The sequence below is a fragment of the Choloepus didactylus genome, chromosome 4 (genome assembly GCF_015220235.1).
Source record: "Choloepus didactylus isolate mChoDid1 chromosome 4, mChoDid1.pri, whole genome shotgun sequence".
Taxonomy (NCBI): domain Eukaryota; kingdom Metazoa; phylum Chordata; class Mammalia; order Pilosa; family Megalonychidae; genus Choloepus; species Choloepus didactylus.
In genome coordinates this window covers 99,186,344-99,214,050 of record NC_051310.1, presented here as the reverse complement: position 1 = coordinate 99,214,050, position 27,707 = coordinate 99,186,344, and the positions used below count along the sequence as shown (strand labels likewise).

Genomic DNA, 27,707 nt, shown 5'->3' with positions numbered 1-27,707 from the left:
TGTGTGCTAATGAAGGTGTCAGGGATTGATTTAGGTGATGAATGTACAACTATGTAATGGTACTGTAAACAATCGAAAGTACAATTTGTTTTGTATGACTGCGTGGTATGTGAATATATCTCAATAAAATGATGATAAAAAAAAAACAGATTGGGGTGATGAATGCATAACTATATGATGGTACTGTGAACGGTGAATTGTACACCATAGATGATTGTATGGTATGTGAATATATCTCAATGAAGCTGAGTGAAAAAAAAAAAAAAAAAGAAAACTATCAATAAACATTAGAACTAGTAATCAGGAAACAAAACATCATATACATTTCCACCAATATAACTGGCAACATTTTATAAGCGTTGTGACTCTTCAGTGCTGATGAAGATGCAAAGGAAGTGTAACTGTGCAGCCAGATGTACAGTGTTTGGGGGTGGCTATCAATATTTAAGATGTATATGTCTTTGACCCAGAAATTTCACTTCTAGAAATCTTTCCTACAGAATACTGTGCAGAACTGCAAAGATACATACTCGATGCTAATTATAGCATTGTTGGTAATAGTAAACAATTGTATGCAACATAAATGTGTGTCAGAGTAGCCAAGTTAACGCAATAGGTCCAACTGACTATGGAAAAAAAAACGCATTTAGCTCTTTCAAATAATAGGCACTTAGTGAAAACATTCCCATAACATGCTACTAAGTGATAAGGGTAGGTTACAGAACAATATTTATGCTGTTAAAACACAAATAAAGTGATAATCCTCCAGCAAGTCTGATTTAAAAACACGTGGGGAGGGAGAAAACACATAGAAACGACATTCGAAATGAAAAGGGTATACAAGAATAATTTCAGAAGAGATGAAAAATTTTAAGATAAATCGGTAACTTTGTGCCAATAAATATGAAAATGAAAATTTGAAAATTTATATTCTAGAAAAATATAAATTACAAAAGTTGACTCAAGAAAAAGTAGGATTTTTTTTTTGTCCGAAAAATAGAACCCACGCGTGCAAGTATAGCTAGCTAATATATATCTTTAAGTTTTGGTTTGTAAATGCAGGTTAACTCCGGGGAACTAGACAGGCGATGGAAGCACCACGCTGGGCGGAAGCGATGGGGTGGGGGTTAGGTTAGGGTTATTTCTTGAATCGTACACGGCAAGCATGAATTACTTTTGTAACAAGGAAACAAAAAATTGTTGGCGAACGGCCCCGTGGGAAGTCCTGGGACTAGGTAGGAGGTGGACGAAAGGATGGAGCTGGAATGAAATCAAGCCAGTGCTAAAAATCAGACTCCCCCCCACCTCCCCAAGTCTTATGTTCACACTTGCCCCCTCTTCTCTTCTTCTCCTTCCCACGCGGTGGACAAAATCCTAATATCCGAAAACGTTTTATGAAAGAAAAGCAAGGAAGGCAGACCAACAGAAAGAGCAAAGAAGACACGAGTTCGAGTCCCTGCCGAGGTCTCGGACCCCGCAGTGTCAAACTTCGGGAGGGATCCCTCACTTATCCAGACCCCCGTGGGTCACAGCGCCCCAAGTGCGCTCACCCTCTGGCGCTCCAGGACGCTGACGCTAAGTCGTGGAGCGAGTCTGATGCTCCAGGAGCGCAGGAGGAGGGGGCGGGGCGGCGGGCGCATTTTTCTGCATCTGCAGGTAGCCTCTCCCCCACCCCCGCAGCCCCTTCCTACTGTCCTTCCTCCGCGGCATACACACCCACACAACCCTCTCCGGTCGCCGCTCGAGAGCCGCTTTCAGGCGCCAGCCGGCAGCAGTGCCTCGTCAGCCAGTAGAGCCGGAGGGGGAGCCGGCGGGCTGGGGCTGCGCAGGAGCCTGCAAACCAACAGCAGGGAACTGGGGACAATTCTCAGCTTCCTTTCATGCTCCTTTCTTTCTCTTTTTACAAACTCCCCTCTTCATACTGCAACTTGGAGGACCAGAGAGTGATCCAAAGGCACTGACGCAGAGGTTTTATTTATGCACCCTGAAGAAGTTGTGGGCAAGTCACTCAGCAGGACCCAGGAGCCCCAGCTCCCGGCGCCGTCTCCGCTCCCTCTGGCAGACCGCTAACCCGCAGCTGCCCACGCCCCAGACTCTTCTTTGGGCTTAATGACACCCTCCGTGGCCTGGACCTGGGTGGCCTCGCTTGGGGAGCGTCCGCACCAGGTAAGCGCACCCCAGAGGTCTCCACAGGTCACCAGGGTGGGACCTCGGCTCCCAAGAAGTAAGTCCACGCCGTTGAGCCACAGGGCAGAATGGGGAATCGGTAGGAGAGGCTGCTTTTATCACAGGAAATAGTGGGAGGTGGGAATGGAAGACGAATTTTAAAATTTCTATTTTTGCATTGACCCGTGAGAATGAAATGCAGAAGGGCCTGTATTTTTGTAGGAAGTGGGAGCGGGGCTGGGTGATAGGAGTCTGGATTTTTGAAGAGACTGAAGGGAGGGGTTAGCGAAGTCCAAATTGTTGCAGAAAACTGTAAGAAACGGATGGGGAGAGGTTATGATCCTGAAACGTGCAAGAAATGGTAAGGAGTATGAATCTGCGATTTCTCAGAAATTGCGGGAGAAGCACTTACCGCCCTACTTTCACCTGAGCCCCCACATTCGGCCTTTTCGAAGATGCCCAGTGGCTCCGGCAACATTGGACTCCCGCACACAATCTCGCCCGCCCGGAGCCCGCGGCGATCAACACCTCGGACCTGCCGGGGGCTGCGTGCGGCGCGCCCTGAGCGCCAGGCGTGCGGATGGCGCTGCCCCCGGTCACTGCTGCTCTCTGCCGAGGGAGGCCGCGTTACGCCCCTAGCTCGGCGAAAAAGGGCACGTTAGCAAAAGCTAACGTGGAGCTCGATTTCTGATCCGCGTTAAACTGCTTCCCGTGACTGCGGAAGGAAGAGGCGGGTATAAAGATGTTCCCAAGCTTCTGCGCATACCACAGCTGAACGGCGTGGCCTCCTGGGCTTTGGCAGGGCTCCGCACACTCCTTGAAAACCTGACATTTATCGAGCACTTACCCCGTGCCAAGGTCCTGTGTTAAGCACTCTACATGGGTTATTTTATCGTTATAGTACACCACAAACTTGCATACTATTATTACCCCCATTTTACAGATGAGAAAACTGTAGCAGAGAGGCTAAGTAACTTGAGCAAGTTTAGACAACCAGCAAATGGTATAGATGCGTTATTAAACTCCCTGACAGACTGCATCAGTGGGAAGATGTGTCTGAGTGGAATTCTCTGCAGAAATAGCTTAGAACTTGGGATAAGAGGAGCAGAGTTTGAATCAAACACCACTTATTTTACAACTTAGTGTCCTTGGACCAAAGTTCTTAATGCCTGTCAATGTCAGGTTTCCAATCAAAAAAATTAGGATGATAATGCTTCCCTTGCAGAATTGTGTGTTGTGGGGGAGGGGTGCTGGAAACACTCAACAAACTGAATTGTGGTTGGGTGGTGGGAACTAGAGAGGAGGGAGCAGGTGACTGGAAATTGAACTCTAATGGGAACACCGCAAGGGGGTTACTCACCTGGCAGGGCTCAGTGGCAGGAATTCAGGGTGAGGTGAATTCAACATAATAATCCCTTAGAGTTTTTCCAGACTTCATAGAGAATGTTCAGACATTACCTCTCATTTGGTCCTCTTGACCGGGTTTGGGTTATTCTACTCATTTGGCAAAACGATACTCATATAAGTAACTTGCCCAAAGTTACTCAGCTGCCCAGTAACAGAGCCAGAATTAGAACCCACGTCTCCTGCCTCTGCATCTTGTAAATTCTTTCACCACAGACTGGCAAATCTTTAGGAACTTACATGTCGAACAATTACAGAACTCATGTATGTTTCGACAGGTACTGTAAATAGTAGGTTGAACCATGTGAAATTGGTGATAATCGATGATTTTTGACCCACAGAAACAGCAGTTTTATATGGATGGAACTAATAAATATCTATTAGTTATATTCTATTTTGTTCCTCAAAGAATTTAAAACAATTTATAAATATCCACAAAACCTCAGATTTGCATTTATTAGAGGTAGTTGGGAAAATAGAGGAGAATCAGGATTAAGGATATAGTCAGAAATACGATGAATACAAAATATGTATAGTATAAAGTCCTAGAAACTTCTTTCAGTAACTAAGTACAATAAAGTGTATATCCAGTTCCTTTCTTGGGGTTTTGAGGAATGTTGCAGATATTCTGCCGTAGCCTGGAGCCCCTTCTCTTTTACATAATTTTCCTACTAGATCAAAGGTGGGTAGTTCTTAGGAACCAATTCATAGCCTGGACCCTCTGGAAGATCTGCTACTGTGCCAAAGAAGGAAAATTTAACTGGAAATCCATTGTTGATGTGACTGTAATTATTTCATGAGAGGCTAAGAACATGGACTTTGGAATTAAACTGACTGGATTTGAATTCCAGCTCTGTAACCTACTGGCTTGGTGATCTTAAGTAGTATCCACTACATAATATTGTTGTATTAAATGAGATAATGCACATAAAATGATTAACACATTGCTTGGCACATGGTAAGCATCCAATAAATATTTATTATTGTTGCTGTTATTAAATTATACATTTTCTCTAAATTTGCAAATTACTTGGCAGCTGTTCCTAAATTTTATGTATCTCTTTATCCTCCACACCTAATAAGGAGTATGCACTTGATATATGTTTGATGATGGATGAATAAACGAATGAGCAAGTAATGTCACTGTTTTAGTCAAGGTTTACTTGATATAAATAAAAAAGTAATTCAAGCTATCATAAGCAAAAGCAAGTTAATTTATTGGGAGGATTTTAGGGTACTCATGGATCCCAAGGGCAGCTGGACCTCTGGAGAAAGAGGCAAGTCTCTCTGTCTCTCCACCTCTTATCTCAGCTTCTGTGTGTTTACTTCATTCTTCCTCCGCACATTAGCTTTTCAGCTTCTCCGTGCATGTGGGTACCCCACAAATGCAGCTTTAACTTCAGAGTTCCCAGCATTTCAGTTCCTGCAAACAGCCCAAGCTAACCAGCATTTCTTAGTCTCTGGAAAGAAGGAATGAGAAGAAGAGAACAGTGAGGCAAGGAAGGAGGAAGAGTGAATACAAGGGAGTGGATTGCTGAGCTAGCCCCAGTTTCCTGACGAGTGCACCAACTGCTCAGTCTTATGGAAGCTGTATAAACAATGGCATCTTGGAACAGACCATTGGCGAAAAGAAGGGAGAAAAACTGACCTGCCATCTCCTTCCCATCCCCCAGCTCCCACTGGTCAATATCGGCTCTACAAGGCATTAACATCCCCACACTTCTGGACTGAGTGGCTGGCCTCTTCAGGAAGCTGCTGGAGAAGTCAAGCCAGTGTTGGTTTCTCCTGGTGTGTTGGTACCAGGTGTTGGGCTCTATCATCTGTATTTGTGGCAGTAGCAGGAGTTACCTGAGTATAAGAAACTGGGAAAGATGTGGCCCTTGCTAAGACCACTCAGGAAAGAAAACAGGGCAAATGGCTAACACCCCAAGAGGGGTAAATAGACATGGCTGTGCAAATCTAGGATGATGCACAAATTGAATCTGGTATAATATGCAAAGCTTTCGTCAACCTGGAAAGTAAACTGCAGTCTTTTAAACCCAATATTCTTGAAATGGAAAGCAGAAGATAAATGCAGCATGCTAACAGTTAATGTTAGCACAACGCATTTTATCTGGGCTACAAGAATGAGGTAAGGACCCGATTCTGTCCTCAAACAAAGATCTTACATTTTCATCATTTAAGGAATTTCAGTTTGGAAGCTCACAGTGAAAAATATGGTTATAGACAACCTGCAGAATAGCTCCCTGAGCACACAAAATGTTTTATCCATAGCTGGGATAGACATCACAGACCACTGAAAAGAACTCGGTTGCCTTGCCCCACTCCTGCTCCTTCCTCAGGTGCTGGGGGAGAGTTGATTAGGGATAAGATCTGAGCTTAGGGGAGGAATGGCTGCTGATTCCAAGTGAAAGGAGAGAAGCAGTCTCCTAGAGATACCATTTTCTCCTCTCCCCTCCTTTCTTCTTTTTCTCCCTTCCTGTATCCCTGCTTCCCTCCCTTGACTCTGAGGCAGACCAGACATAATGTGATCTGCACCGCACATAACATAAAATGGTGACCCAAATATCCATCCATCCCTCGTTCCCACCTTCCTTTCCTTCTCTTCTTTCTCCTACCCTCCCTCCTTCCACCTTTTCACCAATTTATCTGTATCCTACCTGCCAGTTGTCAGTTGGCTGATAAGGGAGAAAAGACAGTATTACTACCTCGAGGAGTTCAAAGTTCTGGGAAGGAGGCTGACACAGACAATTACCAAGATCAGTCCTCCAGTAAAGAAAGTTGCAAAGTATTAAGGAACATAGGAGAAGCAGCATCTATTATTGCTTTTGAGGTGTGTGTGTGTGTGTGTGTGTGTGTGTGTGTGTGTGGTGTGTTTATGTGAGAGAGACACAGAGAGAGAACACAAAGATGGCTGTATAATATTCCAGGGTATGAATATACTGCAGTTTCCTTATTTTCCTCTTGATGGGTTGTTTCCCATTTTTGTCCTTTACGAATAGTGCTGCAGGGAACATTCTTGCACGTTTTTCTGCCACTCATATTTATCAGTTATCTCTTGCTGTGAACAAACCATCCCGAACATAGTGGCTTAAAACGATAACCATGTATTTGCCCATTCTCTGTTCTGCAGTTTGGGCCATGTATTGGGCGTTTCTTCTGCTGGTCTCTCCTGGGTTAGCTCATACAGTTGCACTCATCTGGAGGTTGACGGGGCAGGGTGGCTTGAGACACCCTCACTCCTACCCTGGCCATGAGCTGGGGCTATCAGCTGGAGCTCCATGCGGCCTTTCTGATAGGACAGCCCAGCTTTTCTTTACATCCAGCTAGGTTCCGAAAGGGCAGATTTGGAAGCTGTGACCTCGGGGGAGGCTTGCCTCTAAAATTGCAGTTACTTTTGCTGCATTCAAACTGGTCACAAGGCAGACTCCTCCTTTTGATGGGAGGAGGTGCAATATCACATTGCAAGGGGCATCCATTCTGGGAGGGTAGGACTTTAAGGTCATGTTTTGCAAACTACCACAGGCATAAATCTAGGCATGGAATTACTGGGCACAGTGTAGCTTTTAGCTCAGTACCATTTTATCCTTCCACCAGTAGAGTCTGAGAGTCCCTGTTGCTTCCTAACCTTACCCATCCTTGGTGTTATCGGCCTTTTAAATTTTAGCCATTCCGGTGAGGGTGTAGTGGCATCTCATTATGGTTTAATTTGATTTTCCTTATGTACTAACGAGGCTGAGAATCTATTTATATGCTTATTGGCTATTTGTGTATCCTCTTTTGGAGGAAGTGATTTGTAGGAGTTCTTTATATATTCTGGATATGAGTCAGTTTTAATTTTACTCAACTCTTCCTCTTTGATCATGAGTGATTTTCCTCTTGATTACAAAGGAAGTAACATTCGAACTGAGGCTGGAAGGATGAATAATTAAAAAGCAGGGAGGCCTTATAGTTAGAAACATGAACAGAGCCTGGAGGAGGAAAAAAGTGGAGCATTTGGGGAACGAGACGCCAAGGTAGGTGGAGTGTGAAGGGGGCTGGAGCAGGAGGGCGTCATGCGGGAGAGGTGGGTGGGGGCCAGGAGATGACAGTCCCCTTTGATGGAGTGGAAAGCAGCATGTTTTCCTTTCTAAGCCTTGGACATGTTTCTTCAAATTGCTTAGAGACTGACAAGCTTATCAATGCATAGGAATTTAATAAAACAATCCCATGTGGGACCATAGAGGAGTTAATATGACAGAGAGAGAGAGAGAGAGAGAGAGAGAGAGAGAGAGAGAGAGAGAGAGACAGACAGAAACAGAGAAACAGAGAAAGGGAGAGAGCGCCATCGAGGGAGAAGATAAGTAGGAGACTGAAGGAGAAAGGATGGTGATGGAGAGATACAAATAGAGACCCGTAGGCAATGTTTTTAGTAACCCTGATGTCCTCAGGGACATCATTTTTTTTTTTTCCAGAAAATCTAGTAGAAACATTTAAACACAATTACAGTAAGATTAGACTCAGATGTATTCTCAGAACAGTGCATTGGAAGAAGCTGAAAATGATCTGGAAAGATACACATTTGACTGTTAACCACAGTTACCCTCTGAAGAAGAGAGTGGATTTCAGGAGGGGGTGGGTGGGTAAAGGACATCACTTCCTTTTTTATATTTAAGTGTGGTTTGGGTTTTTTTTTTTTTTTTTAACAAGTTTCTACTCATGTATGTTTTGTGAGATAAAAATTTTAAGGAAAATATACACTGTCTGTCATAGTTTGAATCTGTTACATACCCCAGAAAAGGCCGTGTTCTTTTAATCCATTCCTGTGGGTATAGACCTGTCATGGGTGGGACCTTTTGGTTAGGTTGTTTCAATTGAGATGTGACCCAGCCCATTCAAGGTGGGTCCTAATCTGCTTACTGGAGTCCTTTATGAGAGGATAAAAGACATGCAGAAGCGAAGAGATGAAATGAAGAGAAGCTCACAGAGAAGAGCACCAGAAAAGTTGAGAGAGGAAGCCACTGAAGCCAGAACTGGAAGCAAAGAAACCCGGGAGAGAAGGACCAGCAGACGTTGCCATGTGCCTGGCCATGTGACAGAGGGGTCCGGATTGCCAGCAGCCTTTCTTCAGAGAAGCTATCGCCCTGCTGATGCCTTAATTTGGACATTTTCATAGCCTTACAATTGTAAACTTGTAAGCGAATAAATCCCCATTGTTAAAAGTCAGTCCATTTCTGCTATATTGCATTTCATCAGCTTTAACAAACCAAAACACCATCCCACAACTTCAGCCAAAAAGGATTTTGACCTCCAACTTAAGAGAGGAATATAACTTGATGGATAACTGCTCAGGGTAGTGGAGTAAAGATAAAGAATGATATGAAATGGATGAGGAGCAATGCTTGAGAACTGTGGCAGATAGACCACGCACACCATCTGTTAAGGAGCCTGGAGACACAAACCGTATGTGCGGAGGGGCTGGGCTGGCACAGACCCCCGGCCAGTGAGGTGCCAATGAGCTGCCTGCATCATTGCTGGGCGTCCATCTCTCCTGGATTTTTAGAGGCTTCTCAAGCAACACACACATAGTTTGCCTTGAAGAATTGAGTCCAGAAACCCTGTAACCAGCACTGGGGAGAATCAAAAGAGAAAACTCAGATTCGACAAACCTCAGCTGAGCAAGCTTTGGTTTGAGCTTTCTTTCTTTCTAATATTTTCTTTTTAACATTTGTGAGCAAAAATACAGTCCCCTTCTCCTTCCTCTTTCTGAAGTCTGTTCAACCAGAGGAAAGGATGAGGTATTGCATTATTAGAGCTTTTCTAAAAATCTGAATGAGGAGGAAGAGAATTCTGACATCTGCTGGTAAAGTGGGGACTACAACATGAAAAGGACAGCTAGATTGATTGTGTTTTACAATAAATCTTTACTGCTTTTTCTCCTATTTTAAAATTAGTACATGTTTATTTTAGGAAATAATGCAAAAAGAAGAAAATGAAAACGATTCATAATCCTATTTCCTAAAACAAGGGTTAATATTTTGGTGCATTTTTTACCAGTCTTTTTTATATACACCAATAGCAATAATGAATTACAATTATTTATTAGATAACCTACAATCTGTCAATCATTGCTCAATACCAGGGATACAGCAGTGAGCAAGACAGACACAAACTTTTCCTTAAGGAGCTTAGAGTTTAGTGGTACAGACAGACATAAAACAAAGAGCTTCTTAAATTACATTTGTGGTAAGTATTCTGCAGTTAACATGGCAATAGCTAGCAATTTTTTATTGCTTACCATATGGTAGGCATTATGTTAACTGCTTTACATGCATTATATCTTAATGTTTTATACACACTATCTCATTTAATCTTCACAACCACTCCATGATGTAGATTTCTATTGTACTCTTCACTTTACAGATGAAGAATCTAACTCAGAGAAGTTAGGTAACGTGCGTAAGGTGACACAACCTGGGATCAGGCTGGATGTGACGGGATCCGGGCTCTGTAAGAAGCATGCTGCATAGATAGGCTACAGAATACATGACACTGTTTCTCTGTTCTTCCCTTGCTAGGTCTGATGCCACTGTAGCTCAGAGACTCCAAGCCATAGCCAGTATGATGGATGACAACACTGAATTGAGGACTGATGGAAACTCACTTTTAAAGGCTGTGTGGCTGGGGAGGCTGAGGCTCACCAGACTCCTCCTGGAAGGAGGGGCCTATATCAATGAAAGCAATGACAAAGGTGAAACGGCTCTCATGGTGGCATGCATCACCAAACATGTGGATCAGCAAAGCATCAGCAAGTCCAAGATGGTGAAGTACCTTCTGGACAACAGGGCAGACCCCAACATTCAGGATAAGTCTGGCAAAACCGCTCTCATCCACGCCTGCATTAGAAGAGCTGGGGGAGACGTGGTCTCCTTATTACTGGAGAACGGCGCAGACCCTAGCCTTGAGGATCGCACTGGGGCTTCAGCTCTGGTTTATGCAATAAATGCAGATGACAAGGATGCATTGAAACATCTCCTTGACGCCTGTAAAGCCAAAGGGAAGGAGGTGATTATTATCACAACCAATAAATCATCTTCAGGCACCAAAACCACCAAACAGTATCTTAACGTCCCCCCTTCACCCAAGGTGGAAGACAGACAGTCTCCGTTGTGTGTGTCTCCCTCTGACATTGAACTGAAGGCTCCAGGTCTGGGATCTCCACCCAGTGAGAAGGAAGATGATTTTTTCAGCCTCCAAACAGGGCATCCAAGTGGTTGTAACCCCTCCAAGGCTCTCAATGAGCCAGGGTCACCCACCAGGAAAGTCAGTAACCTCAAAAGGGCCCGTTTGCCCCAACTGAAGAGGCTCCAGTCTGAACCTTGGGGCCTGATCGCACCCTCTGTGCTGGCAGCTTCCACGCGGCAGGAGGAGACCCATGGCACCAGCACAGACACTGAGATCCTCAAGAGCATTAGTGATGTATCCTTTCCCAAAAGGGGGCCCCTCTCCAGAACCAACAGCATCGATGGCAAAGACCTTACCTTCTTCCCCACAGTCACAGAGCAAGTTCTGAAGATTCCAGCCTCTTCAGCACCAGCATCCTGGAAAGCAGCCTACGAGAAAGGTCAAGCCACTCACCCGCGGCTAGCCCGAAGAGGTACTCTCCCTGTTGACCAAGAGAAGAGTGGCCTGGGTCCATCAGCCCTCAAACTGCTGGAAAATGATTTCTATGATTTAGATTTACAGCCAGGGGCTGACCCACCCAACTCCATTTCCCTTGAGTCAGGAAAAGGACACTTAGATAGAATAAAACTCAACAGCTCCCACTTGTCTCTCTTCCATGGCTCTCGGGAGTCCCTGGATGCCGTGCCCAGCACATCTCCCAGCTCAGTGCGCCGCAGGCCGCCGCATCTTCTAGAAAGACGAGGTTCTGGAACTCTGCTACTAGACCGCGTTTCTCATACGAGGCCTGGCTTCCTTCCACCGTTAAATGTGAATCTGAACCCACCTATCCTGGATATTAGATCTAGCAACAAACCTTCTTCCCCATTGGCTAGCGGCTTAAAATCCATGGTTCCTGTTGCTCCAAGTTCACCAAAAAGAGTTGACTTGAGAAGTAAAAAGAAGCTCCTCAGAAGGCATTCTATGCAAGTGGAACAGATGAAGCAGCTCTCTGACTTTGAAGAAATTATGACATAGGAGTTTTGTTTTAGAAAGCTTTAAAAAAAATCTATGTAGTTTATAAAAGGGACCATAACCTAGACCAACTCAGCCATGCAGATTTCCTACATGCTCACCATTCCTTAATTTTGGTGTGTGGCTTCTTCAGAGGATAGAGAAAGAGCACACTGCTTCACTTCTGAAATAATCCCTGGATTTTTATAGGCTTATTTGAAAAGAGCTCAGGATAATTGGGTTTTGGAGATGAAATTAAAAATAAATCTCCCAAAGAAGAAAAACTTTTGGAGTTTGAAAGTAACATAGCAAGTACAATAATCTAAGCTGATACCAGTTATTTTCTACCAAACAGAAAACAGGAATTTAAATCACAGTATAGTGATTGAAGTATGTCATTTGTAATAAATATATAAAGTGCCTACCAGGAAAATGAGGCTTTAACATTTATTAGTACATGCAAAAGCTCAAAACCAACCCCTAAGCACTAAATCTGGGTATTAGTGTTCCATTTGAAGGAGCAGATGCAGAATTCCCCCATCAAAGTGGGCACTGCCTTTTACTAGTCATGGGTTGCTGTCAAGCATGTACGATAGAGATCTTTCAAAGCCGCTCCCCCGCCCCCCCCCCCCCCCCCCGTAACAAACTTGGTTCACATACTAATTTGGATGTGCTCTGGGTCCCCAGATATCATATTATCATATCTACATGCCCCCCAAATTCTGATGTGTCACAGCAGCTGGTGCCTCAGGGATGAACCTTTCCCCAGAAATGAAACTTGCCCCGCCCCCTGCCCCGACACAGTTTTTGTGCATGAATGTCGTGAAAAACAGTCAGGGTCTGCTAACTAACTTAGAGTTGAAAGTGATACAAGCTCTAGAACAGACCCATAACAGAGGTTTCCTGGTCATTTCTAAGGAACCTTGGTGAGATTTACCTAAAATCAGAATGAGAAAGGATGATGTGATGTATACAGGTTAAAATGGAACGAATGGTTCTCAGGCCAGAAGCAGTGGGGATCATTTAATTTTGTAGCCTGAAAATTTTAGAGGATGCAAACTTATTTCCCACTCACATATTTAGACAATTCAAGAAAAATATGATTTCTTCTTTCCCTGAATTATCCATGTTATGGAGACTTGTTGAAATGACCCATACAACCCTTTTAAGCCACTTTGAACAAACACAAGAAGAGAAGCAGAGACTTGCACATTTGGAGTAATGTAGCTACATTTTAGATGAAGACAATCCTGGTTATTTTCCTATTTATTTTTCCTCTCATGCTATTAGGATATATTTGCTCTATAGTTAAAAAATTCAGTAGTCTCTGGAATCAACATCATGGAGAACAAAGAGTAAATACTTTGAGTCAGCAGGTTTGGGTTTCCATTCCAGTTCATCATTTATCAGCTGTGTGACCTTGAGTAGGTTGCTTAACTTCCCTGAGCCTCCATTTCCTCATCTGTAAAATAAGATCACTAATGCTTTACCTTGCAAGAATTAAATGAGATAATGTATGTAAATGCCTGCTATTCTACCTGACACAGGTAGAAGAATTGGATAAGGGCTAGCTAATTTTAATATTTTTGTTGAGTTTTTTCTTAAATTTTTTGAATCTTCAAAATCTCAAATAGCACATACTATCCTAAACAAAATTAAATCTAGCTGAAAAGTTCACAGGTCTCCCTGAGATTCTCAGTGATTCTATGAATACTGAACCCTAAACTCATCTGGAAAGTTATTAAAATAAATTCTGCCACATATGCTCTACATATTACACCATTTCTATAATGGCATTGGCTAGAAATTCACCCGAATAATCCAAAGTGTTAATGATGATTTTATAGAATAAAGTGTTTATTTTTTAATAATCATTTTGGGGCAGGGTGACTGAATCTTGGTACTATTGACATTTTGGGCTGGATAATTTTTTGTTGTGGGGCATTGTCCTCTGCATTGTGGGGGATTTAGCAGCTTCCCTGGCCTCTACAACAGGATGTCCATAGCACCCTCTCCCCAAGTTGTGGCAACCAAAAATGTCTCCAGGGATTGTCAGATGTCCCCTGGGAAGCAAAATTGCTTGATGATCGCCACTACTCTAAGAGAACTACTGTGCACATGGTAGAAATGTGTGGAGAACCAAGACGTCACGTGGAGGCGTGGATGCCGGCTTGTTGCCTCTTTAGGCTCTCCTGCTAGCTTAAGGATAAATTTGGATTGTGCTTTAGTAAAATGACTAGTCAGTTCATACTATGGACCTTAGGATTCTTGGCAAACACACACAAACATGAGTGCTAACGGTCTCTTGTACTTTGTAGGAAGGGAAGAAAATGAGAGGAAAAGCACATATGCTAGCAAAAATCTACAGCTCAAGGAATTGGTTAAGGATGGACTACCCACACATGCTTTTCAGAACCACTTACTCGTTACCCATTCTTACCAATAAGATGTAATTACAGGCAAAGAAACAACTTTCTGAAGTACTTAAGAGAGACTGATACAGATAACCATTGTTCTTAGCAGCTCACTCATTAAACACACACCCAACCACCACATTTTAAGTACTTTTCCAACTGTTGTTAGTGCCCGTTAAATACTAGCCTCTGCTAGTAGTAGGAACATTTTTCTAAACCTTTAGCTAAGATTTGGGAGCCTCATAATTTATCCTAAAAAGTCATGTGTTTCATGCATAGCAATTAACTGACAAGAAGCACCATACTGAGTTGCTCGTTCGGAATAGCCAGTCCAGTGTGCAGACACATAATATCAGGTACTTCCATGCCATCATTGCCTGCATCAGTCAGTTGTGAAGTTTCCATCGCCTTTCTCTAGACAGTCATCAGGATAGTATTTCATCTCATCACTACTTGACGATGCACTAGCTGAATTAGACTGTTCCAAACTAGTACGACAACCAAAATACTCTATTATGGTTAATGTATAAATAAGCAATGCTGTCCGTGTTAACAAACCTCACAAGAATGTTTTTTAAAAGTGTATTTTAGATGCAAACATGCTTTCTAGATCAGAGGTTAGCTCTTCTTTTTGGAGCCCTAGAGTCATTTTAGAAGATAGCTGCAAACTCTAGAGAACCCATCCACTTAAGACTCTAGAATGTTTATGAAACAATATTATGAGTTTAAGTAATATAATTACTACATTAGAAGTTTAAACTTAACTTTGGTTGAACTTCTAGACATTCCAAAGTCTTTTTTATTTTTATTTTTTAGCCAGTCTGTCAGCTCTCTTAGAATGTCATCAAATAATTGGTACGCTGCAAAATGCAGTTGTGTCCGACTTTCCTCCTTCGTGTGCATTGGTATTTCAGAGGTACTGTATGCTGCTCATTCTCTACAGTGTTATATCCTAATCTCAAGTTGACAACGTACTCAAGATGTGTCAAAACCATGTAACTATTTACATGTTTGTAATATACCAATAAATGATATAATGCAATCCTTTAATAGTATTTCCCATTTTCTTAGTAAAATATCAATTTCAAATGTTCTCTTTTCCTTAAGATGGGATTGGCATGAACGCCTAGTAACACAGACCTTATCAAACACCCAATATTTTATGTACATATAATTTTTAATATTAATTTTAATTACACAAGTATTATAGGCTCTTTTACAGTTAAAAAAACAAACAAGCAATAAGGAACCCACAATGAATGAGAAGGTGCATTGCAGCTAGGAGGGGTGAGTTTTTTACTCAGTCCCTCTCGGCAGATGCCCCCAGGGCTGCATCTGCTAGTTAGTGGCAGGGATTTAGAGTCACTGGATGCCCCTCCACTGGCCCACTGCCTAATTTTGATGAGTGTTAACATGAGCAGGCATCCTTAGCTCTTACTCAAGGGTGGAGCAGTAAGTATAAAATGAGCTAGATGGAAGGTCTCCCTTGTCTCTTTTTTAGATGCTTTTATTCACACACCATACATTCCCTCCTAAGTAAACAATCTATGGTTCCCTGTATAATCACATAGTTATGCATTTACCACCACTGTCTATATGAGGACATTTCCATTTCCTCCACAAAAAAAATGAAAAGGTGAAAAAAGAAAAAACAGAAAGGAAGAAAATAACAACCAAAAAGCAACAAAAGTACAATACAATACAATAAAAAGGTCAGACGACAACACCAATGCCAAGCGTTCCATACCCCTCCCTTATATCTCCCTCTTAGAGACATTAAGCTCTGATATATATCACCTTTGTTACAATTAATGGAAGCATATTATAATGTTACTGTTAACTATAGACTCCAGTTTGCATTGATTGTTTTTCCCAATACCATCCCATTATCAACACCTTGCAAAGTTGGCATTCATCTGTTCTCCCTCATGTAAAAACATTCTTATATTTGTACATTTAGTCACAATCATTGACCACTCTAGGTTTCACTAAGTTATACTGTGTCTTTACCTTTATCTTCTTTCTTGATCTTCTATCTTTCCTTCTGGTGTCCTACATGCCCCTAACCTTCCTCTTTCAACCACACTCACAGACATCTTTCTTCGGTGTACTTACAACATTGTGCTACTATCACCCAGTATTGTGCTATCCATTTCTGGATCTATACAATCAATCCTGTTGAATATTCTGTACTCCTTCAGCATCAAATGCCCGATCTTTACCCTCTTTCTATCTCCTGGTATCTTCACTTCTACAGTCTTCTTCAAACCTCTCTCTCCTGTCTTTTCCTATCTGTCTGTAGCACTCCCTTTGGTATTTCTTGTACAGAAGGCCTCCTGTTCATGAACTCTCAGTGTCTGTTTATCTGTAAATATGTAAAACTCTCCCTCATTTTTGAAGGACACATTTGCTGGATATAGGATTCTTGGTTGGCAGTTTTTCTCTTTCAGTATCTTGAATATATTGTAACACTGCCTTATCACCTCCATGGTTTCTACTGAGAAATCTGCACTAAGTCTTATTGAGTTTCCCTTGAATGTGGTGGATTGCTTTTCTCTTGTTGCTTTCAGAATTCTCTTTCTTTGACATTTGCAATTTGATTAGTAAGTTTCTTAGAGTAGGTCTATTTTGATCAATTCTGTTTGGGGTACGCTGTGCTTCTTGGACTTGTAGTTTTATGTCTTTCATAAGAGTTGGGAAATTTTCATTGATCATTTCCTCTGTTATTCTTTCTGCCTCTTTTCCCTTCTCTTCTCCTTCTGGGACATCTTTAACACATATATTTGTGTGCATCATATTGTCATTCAGTTCTCTGAGCCCCTGCTCATATTTTTCCCAATCTGTTCTTTTGTGTATAGGATTTCATATGTCCTGTCCTCTAGTTCAGTAATCCACAGTAACTGCTGTGAGAGATTTTAAAATCTGTGTCCCTGGTGGGAGGGTTCTGGTCTGCTGATTCTGTGCCTTTCCCTCATTGAGCCTGAGTGAGGGGAAGGGGGAGGGACCGGCTGGTCTGGGACTGAAGATTCCTACCTGATATTTCTTCTCTTTCTTCAATTCAGCAGCTGCAGGGTCCTTTTCCAGTCTATATCCTCCTCCAGAGTTTCAAAGAATTCAGAATTGCCCTGTTTTTCATTGAATCTCTGGAGAGGAGTTTTCAGTAGCTATTTACATTGCCATGTTGATGATATCACCCCCTCCCTTGTCTCTTAAACTCTAGAATTCTGTGGTTCAAATTTCATCCAAACTCTGATTCCTTGGAAACCTCCAAACCTTACCCTTAGGTTCTCTCCTAGAGTGATGAAACAAGGTAAGTTAGCAAAAAGGAAGGAAAAAAAAAACAAAAAACCCAAACTCTTGACTCATTTCAGCATCTCTCTTCCCCACCTCAACCTTCAGGAAAGGGAAGCTGATACTGTGTTTCCAAATCCTTTGAGATTATGAGGGACCCTCCCAAAGGAGGAGAAAATGGCAGGGAAGGAGGGGAAGTGAAGAAGGAAAAGACCAAAGTGGCTGACCCTGGGGGAGGAATGTATTCCCAAGACCCATAAAAGGCTAGAAGTTTGGGGTCCCCTGAGTAGAACCTACTTCTTTCCACACCTCCAGGAGAGAAGCACAACCTGAGGGAAGTGGCTGCATGGCACACCTTGGGGGTCTGGGCCTGGGTGAGCTTGGCAGGAATGCATCTGAGTCACCTGCCTTGACAAATCCCTGTGACTTGGACAATGAACACATCGCTTTGGTGACTGGTGAGTGCAGAGATCAATGGGCTTCCTGAACCCGAATGCTGCCAACTGTTTAAGACCTCCACAGAATGGAGGCTATGAGGGGTGAGCTCCACAATGACTGAGATGGACTTTCTTTTCGTGTGGTTAAGGTGGGGAAGGGGACTATTTATAAAATTGAAGGATCAATTTGATTTGGAAAAGTAAAGAAATGTGGCATTTCTTACATCTGATACTGATAAAAAGCAGTGAGTTCTTTGCCCGATGCACTCAAATGACCAATTCTTGAGACACCAAGGTTTCAAGGAGAGAAAGAGTTTATTGCTAGGTGCAACGCAGGAGATCACAAGGCCTACTGACCTAAAAAACTATCTCCTTGAATTGCAGGAATCATGGTAGTTTTATAGCATCAAAAGATGGGGAAGGTTTTAGGATAATGAGCACAATGGCTCCAGATGATGTAATTAGAGGTTATCTAATTATTGAGCATGCACATACTGATTCCATGCTAACTTAACAGAATGTATGTAAGAAAATGGCAGCCTTAACATGATGATGGGCATGATTTTTCGTATTATAATGAGGTATAGGTCACTTATAGGTTGAAGTTTAAGCTAATGCACATTTTTGTTAGATCCAGCTTCCTCTATCAAGATAGCCTTGGAATTGGGGTAGGTTAGTTCTGAGCTGACTCAAGGCCCTTCATTAATAAACATTAGGGACTGTTTTCAATGATCATAAGACTCTAAAGTTGAAAAACTGAATAAAATGGGTAAAAATGAAGGTCAGTCACAAGGTTTTTATAATCATGAGGGCACAAGATAAAGGCTACACAATCATTATCAGAGACCAAAGCAGCTGGATTACAGTTCAGAGATTTCAGATATTTCTCTGTCTACTCTAATATACCAGAAAGTAAAATGGAGTATCTATATAATGATTCAGTAATCATAACCATCTCTTAAATCTTAACTTCTCAGTTATACACCCAGAGGTAATATAGTGAAATTCATAGCATTCCATGTCTGATAGTCCAAGTTACAAAATGGCTTGCATACAGTATGAAGCCAAAGATTTGCATCATGCTTTAAATTTCCCTAGGGAAGATGTTAAGAATAAGTAACAGATCTCAGGAAATGAAAGGAGGCAAATGTTTTACAGCTATGATAATATACGATGAAGTCAACATGGGGATATGAATCTGACAATCTTCATGGAGACTCCTTAGCTGAAGGAGGTTCTGGGTGTAAGTTTAAGCAGACTGACTGTGGTAGGGGGGTAGGGGATGTCCTTTGAAATCACAGAGTTCCTCTCTCATTAGGCTCATTGGACTGCCACTAGAATGTTCTGGTATAGAAATGTGCCTTGGAGCCTGACTTGGAGTTAAGATTGGCTGCAGAAAAGGGTAATTGTTATGTGTGAGGATCAGAGGAAAGTGGAAGAGAAGATGTGCCGGTTTGAGTGTATTATGTCCCCCAAAATGCCATTATCTTTGACGTAATCTTCTGTGTATCAGTGTTGATTAGATTGTAATTCTTTAAGTGTTTCCATGGAGATGGGCCCCACCCAACTGTGGGTGATGACTCTGGATAATTTCCATGGAGGTGCTACCCCACCCATTCAGGGTGGGTCTAAATTAAATTACTGGAGTCATATAAATGAGCTGACAGAAGGAACTCAGTGCAGCTGAGAGTGACATTTTGAAGAGGAGCTACAGCCAAGAGGGACACTTTGAAGAATGCACAGAAGTTGAGAGAGTAGTTGCAGATGAGAAACAGTTTGAAGATAGCCGTTGAAAGCAGATTCTTGCTCCGGAGAAGCTGAGAGGACAAACACCCCAAGAGCAGCTAAGAGGGACATTTTTGAGGAACTGCCACCTAGAGAGGAACGTCCTGGGAGAAAGCCATTTTGAAACCAGAACCTTGGAGTAGAGGCCAGCCACATGCCTTCCCAGCTAACAGAGGTTTTCTGGATGCCATTGGCCATCCTCCAGTAAAGGTACCTGATTGTTGATGTGTTACCTTGGACACTTTATGGCCTTAAGACTGTAACTGTGTAACCAAATAAACCCCCTTTTATAAAAGCCAATCCATCTCTGGTGTTTTGCATTCTGACAGCATTAGCAAACTAGAACAGAAGAGAAAGAAGTGAAAGGATAGAAGAGGTCAAGGTCCTTCCAGTGAGAACTAGTCCAGATGAACACCCTGACAAAGTAAGACCACCTGGAACTCCCTTCTGGGGCCCTTGGACTCCTTTGGGATGATGGACCAGAATCACTGAAATACCTCTCCAGGGCAGAAAGGATTTCTCATATGGTGAGAAGTTAAGGGCTTAAATTAATTTTTTAATTGTTCCATTACAATTTAGTGAGTAGGTAATCCTTTCTTCAGGGTAGTGGACACTGTTGCTTGATTCCTCCCTTCTCCTCCTTATTGGAGCCTGAGTTTGTTCATGTAACCACCCTATATTCTGGCAGACCTTTTGAATCAAGGGGAAGTGACCACATTCCTGGCTCCCAGGGCAGTCCTTATTGGTCTGAGCCAATCATAGCAATCCCATTCTCCTTACCAGTGATTGTGAAAGGATCTAGTCTATGTCCATCAGTTTTCCCCTTGTCAGTGTCTTGAATCTAGTTATGGGTACATGACTTGAGTTGGACCAATTCGATTGAAGCAAAGGACATGCACCCCAACTGAAGGAAAGGTTTTTCTCTTCCTCCCACTAGACATGACCAAATAAGCATGCTGTCTCAAGCTTGTTTATTTGTTTAGATTGGCAACCTTCATGTGACAATGAGAGAATAGAATCCCAGGATAAAGCCAGCAAGCAGAGGAAGCAGAGTCCAGAGAAGGGTGGAGAAAAGGACCCATAGCCTTGATTACATGATGCCTGCAGCCCATTTCACCTCTGAACTTTCTGTTATGTGAGATAATATATTTCTGTATCATTTCATCTGATAGAGTTGGATGAAGGAATAGAGAAACTGGCAAAAAAAAAAAATGCAATAGAAGGCCTAGAAACAGAACTTTGCATATATGGAAAACTGAGGTATGAGAGAAGTAGCATTGCAGATCAATAAATGGTACTTTGATAATTTGTTTTCCGTATGAAAGAAAAATGAAATTGAATCCTTGTTTCACAGCATGTAACTTAACTACCTAAATGAAAAAAGCAAGACTAATGTTTTGATTAGGATTTTTTTTTTGGGGGGGGGGATTTATATTCAGGAATGAGACTGGCCTGTTTCCCCTTTTCATATTCTTTGTATAGCTTTGATATTAAGTTTACACTAGGTTCATAAAATGCGTGGGGGCATGTTCCCTCCTTTTATATTCTCTGGAAAAGCTTTAAGTTTGGATTGCAATGTTCCTTACTAACACGTAGTAAGAAAATAGATCTTGATGGAAGAGCAAGTAGATCTTACAAGCAAATCTTGCTCGTGAAGCCATTTGGACCAGGTGAGGCTGTGTATGTGTGTGTGTGTGTGTGTGTGCAGGGGCATCCAGGTACCACTATTGCCCCCATTTATAAAGGAGGAAACCAAAGCATATAGAGATTAGGTAACTTGCCCAAGGTCACACAGCTGGAGTGTGGTAACTGGGGATTGGAAATCAGACAACCTGACTCCAGAGCCCCCTCTTTTACCAAGTATTTGAACTACAGAATTTTAAAACTATTTCTATTTATTTAATGATTATGGCGTGTCCTAGCTTGAGTTCACTAAAAGCAGAATCTGAGACAGTGATTAGCATGTGATTTATTGATGGAATGTTTTCAGGAAAAACCTCTAAGGAAGGCAGGGAAGCAGGATTGATAAAGGACAAGAGCCCAGGAAGGATGCGATCTCAGGTAATTCTAGCCTTGGCCTGATCTGCAAGAGGAGGGCTCTAGAGAAAATATACTCCCCAAAGAATTGTCTTTTGTACCCTTGCTTCAGTCAGTCATAGTGTGGACTGAAAAGAAGGGGCTCTCTTTTCTGACTGTCATTTCAGAGTGATTCTTGGTAGAGGAGGGGAAGCTGTAAAATCTTAGCAGTTAACACAGCTGCTGGGGGATGGGTGCACTGGCCTGATAAAGGAAATCTTGGCAGAGCACCCAAGCAGCATCTACAACATGAAGTTATTCAGAGTTTTTTTTGTTTGTTTTTTTTAAATCTCTTCTTGAGTCAGATTTGGAAAGTTATATTTTTCTAAGAAATTGTCCATTTTTCTGAAGTTTCCAATTATTTTGGCATAAAATTATTCATAGTATTATTTTTTGCTTATTATTGCTTTTTAAGACAGTTTTACTGAGGTACAATTGACATACAATAAACTGCTCATACTTAAGTCTGCAATTTGATAATTTTTCACCACAATCAAAATCGCGAACATATTCACTAGCTCCAAAAGTTACCTTGTTCCTTTGTAATCCCAGTAAACTCTGATCTGTCACTGTTTTAGTCTGCTTGGCTGCTCAAGCAAATGCCATGCAATGGGTCAGCTTAAAGAATGGGAATTTGTTAGTTCATGGTTTTCAGGCAAAGAGAAAGTGTAAATCAAGGTGTCATAAAGGCAATGTTTCTCCCCAAACATTCTGGGACTGGCTGCAAGTGATCTTGGTCCTTAGCTTGTCACATGGCATGGCACATGGTGGCCTCTTCTGGCCTCTCCATCTCTTCTGAATTCCATTGATTTCAGCTTTAGCTGCTCCCTCTGTGGCTTTCTCTCTGTCTGAGTCTCATTCTACTTATAAATGGCTCCTGATGCTTTAATCTTATCCTTTGCATGGACCATCACTCTCTGTTTCTTTGTGTTTTGTAACCTTCTGTTGGAAACTGGACAGTTTTGTAATTTAATGTGTTATCACTGGAATTTAGACCCTGAAGTGTCTGTTCTTTAAGTTTGTATCCAACTAGGGTTAATGTCAGAGATTTCCTGGAATGCCAGGAGGTAACTACAATAATAAAAATGGAAGAAAGAGAACATCTTTCCCAGTCTTTGCAGATTGGCCTGTGAAACTGCTCTTCTTCAGTGTTTAGCCATCCTAATAGTGAATTTAGAAGACAGCCCAAGGCAAATGCATAGGGTCCTCCTTGGTCTTTACTGAGCAAGCATCTTGTTCTGGGCAAGTGCACATGGCCCTAGGAATTTCCCCATTTACATGGATATCAATGTTTTCATCCCCCTAGGAAACAGTGTTTCCTTCTTGTCCCTGGTACTACACTGTATGTCCCAGAGCTGGCACTCCATTGCACCAGGGAACTGCATTTTGACTGTTCTACAGTGTTCTGTAGGAGAGCTCTGTGAGCTGCCTCTAGGTTCAGGGCAAGTTCTGGGATGGCGAGCCTGAGACACGTGTCCTGGTTTAGTCTTTCAGGCTACCATTAGACAGACTGGCACAGACATATGTATACCCAGTATGTGCATGAAGGATACTCTGCTCCCTCCAGAACCTGGACCACGGACCTGCACTGGGAACACATGTTTCTGCACAGTGCCAGTGAGGGGATGAGGGAGGGGCCAGCAAGAACACAAGACCCTACCATTTTAAGAAACTGATTCAGCACTTGCCCTGTTACTGCAAAACTTAACTGTTCCCAGAGCTTTGAAAAAGATGTTTCTGTCAGTTCTTGCTGGTTGTTCCAAGCTTCTGGGGGTGGACAGGGTCCTCGAGCATCTCATTCTGCCATCTTGATTGAGGCAGGCCTCTCTGGCTATTTTTGGGTAATGAAAAGTCCAGTCAAGCTGCATTTCAGTTCAAAAATCTCAAATTCCATAGAGCCTATGGGAATACTGGAGATAGGCTCAGAGAAAGGGCAGAAATCAAGAAGGGCTAAGTAGCTAAGTGCACTAACAAAATCATGACCTAGGGACCATCTGCTCAGGGTGCAGGGACGGGCACTTCTGCCCCTGGGCACCTGTTGTTATACCACTGGACTCTCGATACTACTGAGAGATGCCATCAATAATCTCTGGCTCCCCCTTGTCTTTGGACACCCACTCAAGATTCAGATGCAAGTGTGTGTGGTTGGCAGAGCCTGGATCACATGCCCACATGGTTTGGTATCAGGAAGCAGGGAATACCTGCCCCTCTTTGATTCTACGATGAGAGGCAGGCTGGCCTCCCACCGAGTTTGGGATCCCCCGGTAGGAAGGATGGTTAAACGCTGGAGGGCCACACACTGTCCTGGAGACATTGGTAAGTCCCAGGAGGGCAGCGTGTGTCACCCTTCTTTGGTTTGTTTGTTGAGGAAAAGGTTGGTATTGATTTTCACTCCACGGCAACACTAAGTGGTGTGCAAACTTTCTATTTCTCTTAGTCAACTCACAGACAGTGACAACATTGTTTTCTTTCCTCACCATCAACTATACCTATGAAGTATGGCTAAATATTGATTTTGTTTCAAAATTCTAATAGCATGTGGGCAGGTGCTCCCTTTGAATGGAACAATGGTAAAGTCCTGCTTCAAGGCATGGATGGGTACACCTTACACTGCCTATCTCAGAATTCACCTATTTGCTTTTTAAAACTCTTCAAATGTGAAATAAAATACACATGCAGAGAAGTCATATAACATGAATGTGCAGTTCAGCAAAGAGCCATTGCATGAACACTCATTGGTTCTTATGTGTGCCCCTTCCAAACTGCTACCTCCTCCTTTCTTTTAGAGATAAGCATTCTTCTGCCTTTTATGGTAATCATTTCCAACTATCATCCTTTTATTTATTTTTCTTGCCTCACCTACTGCTCAGAACTTCTGGAACAATGTTGAATAGCAGCTGTGATAGCAGGCATCCACCTCTTATTCCCAATTTCAAAGGGAAAGATTTTAATGTTTTATCATTAATTTTGAGGTTTGCTCTAAGCTTTTTTAGATAGCTATTTTTATGACATTAAGGAAGTTCTCTATTATTCCTGGATTGGTAAGTTTTTAAAATCATGAATGGATATTGAATTTTATCATATGCTTTTTCCACATCTATTAAGTTAATCACTTCTATTCACCTTTTTAAACAGCCTTCATTGAAGTCATCCCAGGACTAATGTGGATGGGTAACTTTTTGGTTTTTCTTCTAAATTATTCTATTTTTAGTACCTTTTACCATATATCGTGGAATCTAGAGGTTGAAAGGAAACTTAGAGATTATCAAACATTACAATTTATCATCCAGTTCATAAATTATCTTTATAACATCTCAAATTGTTGGCAGTTTATCCCATCTCTACTTGAATATTTTCAGGGATGAAAAATTCACTATCCCTGTGCATTCCTTTCTTAAGAAAGCTCTGGTTGCCAGAAAGTTGTTTCTTCTGTTAAGCTGAAATATACCTCGGCATCAGGTTCATGCTTTGGCCCAAGTTCTGCCATATGGAACCATACTGGACGGGTGTCCCCTGAGGTATGGGTAGATGCAATGTGTTGGGTGGGAAGCATGTGGCCACTGGAATTAGGCATATCTGGATTCAATTCCAGGCTTAGCCACTGACAAGCCAAGTGAGTCTGGATGCTGTGGCAGATAGTTTAATGACCACAAATTCCTTCCATCTCCTCATGCTCCCCCTTGCAAAGTAACTTTGTAGCTCCTCCCACCTGGAGGTGGAGTCTAAGTCTCCATTAATTTTTATTCTGGGCTGACTTTGTGACTTGCTTTGGGTTTTGCCAAAAGAATGTGGTGAAAGTAATAATGGGCAAGTTCTAGAGGGAGGCCTTACAGCCTCTGCTTGGCCCTCTTGGAGTGCTTTCTTGAGGCTGCCACATAAAGTTGGCATCCAGCCTACTGGGCATGAGACCATGAAAGAAGGAGAGCCAGGGCACCCCACCTAACAGCCAACATCAGCTTTCAGACGTGTGAGTGGGGCCACCCTGGACCTCCCAGCCCAGAGGTCTCTCCAGCTGAATGCATCTGCATAAGCAAGCCCAGGGGAAACTAGCTGAAGAACCACCCAGCAGCCCCACGGAATCATGAGAAATGATAATAGGTCATTGTTTTAAGCCACTAAACTTTGGAATGGTTCGTTACACAGCAAAGGCTAACAGAAACAGATATTAAACTTCTTGTGCTTCTGTTTCTTCATTGTCAGATGGGAAAAAAATACATATCTTCTTTGCAAGGTTGTTGGTGAGGATTAATTAATATAAAATATATAAAGCATGTAAGTATCTAGCACTGTGGAGGATACATAGTGTTAAAAAAACAGCAGCTGTTATGATTGCTAAACAAACTTTTGAAGCTAGCCCTCTTCATTCTTTAGTTTTTACTCTTCCAGGTTAAGTCTTGTTTCTTTTGACTTTATCTCATTTGAGAAGCCTTCCTGGTAGTTTATAATATTCGCACCCCTCCTAATAACCTTCCTGTGACTATTCCCCCTACTTTGTTAATCACTCCTAAAATTGTACAATAGATGTGATCTGATCATTGCCTGACAAAGCCGGGCAGTTACTTCTAGCAATGGTGTCTTTCACATAATAGATGCTAAAACAATGCTGTTCTTTCATTAACCCAGGTTCCTCTTTTGGTTCAGGTATTCCCATTGTTTTATATTCAGCTTGCCGTTGATTAAACCCTTTTGCTTGTTCTGACTTGGTCTACTGCCAAGTCAGGCTCCTCTCTCCAGAGCTTATGCAGGTGACTTTTAAGTTTTTTAATTTATTTTTTAACTTAAAGGCAGGACTTAACATTTAACCTGGTAATTTTTCTTTTTGTTAGTCTTAGCCTAGCACTCTGCCTGTCCAAGATAATTTTGTTTTATATGTCATATGTTTCCAGAGTAGATGCTTTCTATCAGTTATTAAAAAAAAAAAAAAAAAGCTAAACAGGACTGAGCCAGGGAAGGAGCCTATAGGAACATCACTAGATACCTTTTCCAATCTGGCACAGAGACAGTATATTTGATTCATAACTATATTACAAGTGCATATTATTTCATCACCTGCAAACTGCTTTTGCATAGATTAGCACACTGACACACGAGCAAATGTGCCCAGTGGCAGTGCACCTCAATCTTATCCATGTGGGGTTCCGAATGAGCAGTACAATTTTTTGCTGAAATCAAGATACACCACATTAACGACCCCACAATCTGTCTTTTCTCTGTTTATTTGATCACAGTGAATATAAAATCCTATAGTTATGATTACACAAAAAAATCTTAGGTCAGTGGCAATGGATAAGAAAGAAATCACTTTATCTACTTTCAGGACTTTTGAGAAGTCAAAGAACAAAATGATAGGTTTTTTCTGAGAAAAAATATCGTCTTGTCCTGATGGCCAAAACATACCTGAAATCGCTGAGACTTTCATCTGCATTTTCATGAGAGCATTCGTGTGTGAGCACGCAGGTCTGTTTTCCCGAGAGCCGACGTAATGATGTGTTTTTACTTATCCTCACAGCCCCCTTCCTCGCAGTTTCACCTGGGGAAGGAGGTGAGCATGAAGAAAGGAGTCATCATTGGGTTCCCAGCGTTCCCATATCCCCTTTCATCTCATATCCGCTTTCACCCAGCTCTCCCAACTCCCGCGTATGGTAAATTTGGGCATAAAATTTTCTAGATAAGAAGATTTATAGTCTGAGAGAAGTGTGAAACTTAAGAGTCAAAAGTACAGCCAGCTCTGTACGTGGTAAAAGTCCACGTACTTCTTGCTACTGCAGCTGGGCGGGGTGGGCTGAGCGGACCTGGGCCAACAGGGGACGAATACTCAGCCCCGGAGACCGCAGGACGCCTGTCGCAGGGGTGGGGGGTGGTAGGCGCACCTTTCTAGGGAGGGCGCGCCGGCGCGGTCCCGCAACTGCCGGACCGAGCTCCACGGTTAAAGACTACTGCCCGGCGGTGCGAGGCGGGGGCGTGTCTCCTAGCGCAGCCA

At 42.4% G+C, this 27,707-nt stretch overlaps 1 protein-coding gene and 1 long non-coding RNA gene across 2 annotated transcripts; one reads left to right on the top strand and one right to left on the bottom strand.

Annotated features, from left to right (window-relative positions):
* Positions 1–4,766: 4,766 nt before the first annotated feature.
* LOC119533295 lies at positions 4,767–27,701 on the bottom strand. The gene is made up of 3 exons (XR_005216620.1): positions 27,598–27,701; positions 27,125–27,257; positions 4,767–5,030 (listed from the first exon to the last, which is right to left on the bottom strand). It is a non-coding gene; the product is annotated as an uncharacterized LOC119533295 (long non-coding RNA).
* ANKRD34C (ankyrin repeat domain 34C) lies at positions 10,171–11,748 on the top strand. The gene has a single exon (XM_037835358.1). It carries the CDS (start codon positions 10,171–10,173, stop codon positions 11,746–11,748), a length of 1,578 nt encoding a protein of 525 aa, XP_037691286.1.
* Positions 27,702–27,707: the final 6 nt, after the last annotated feature.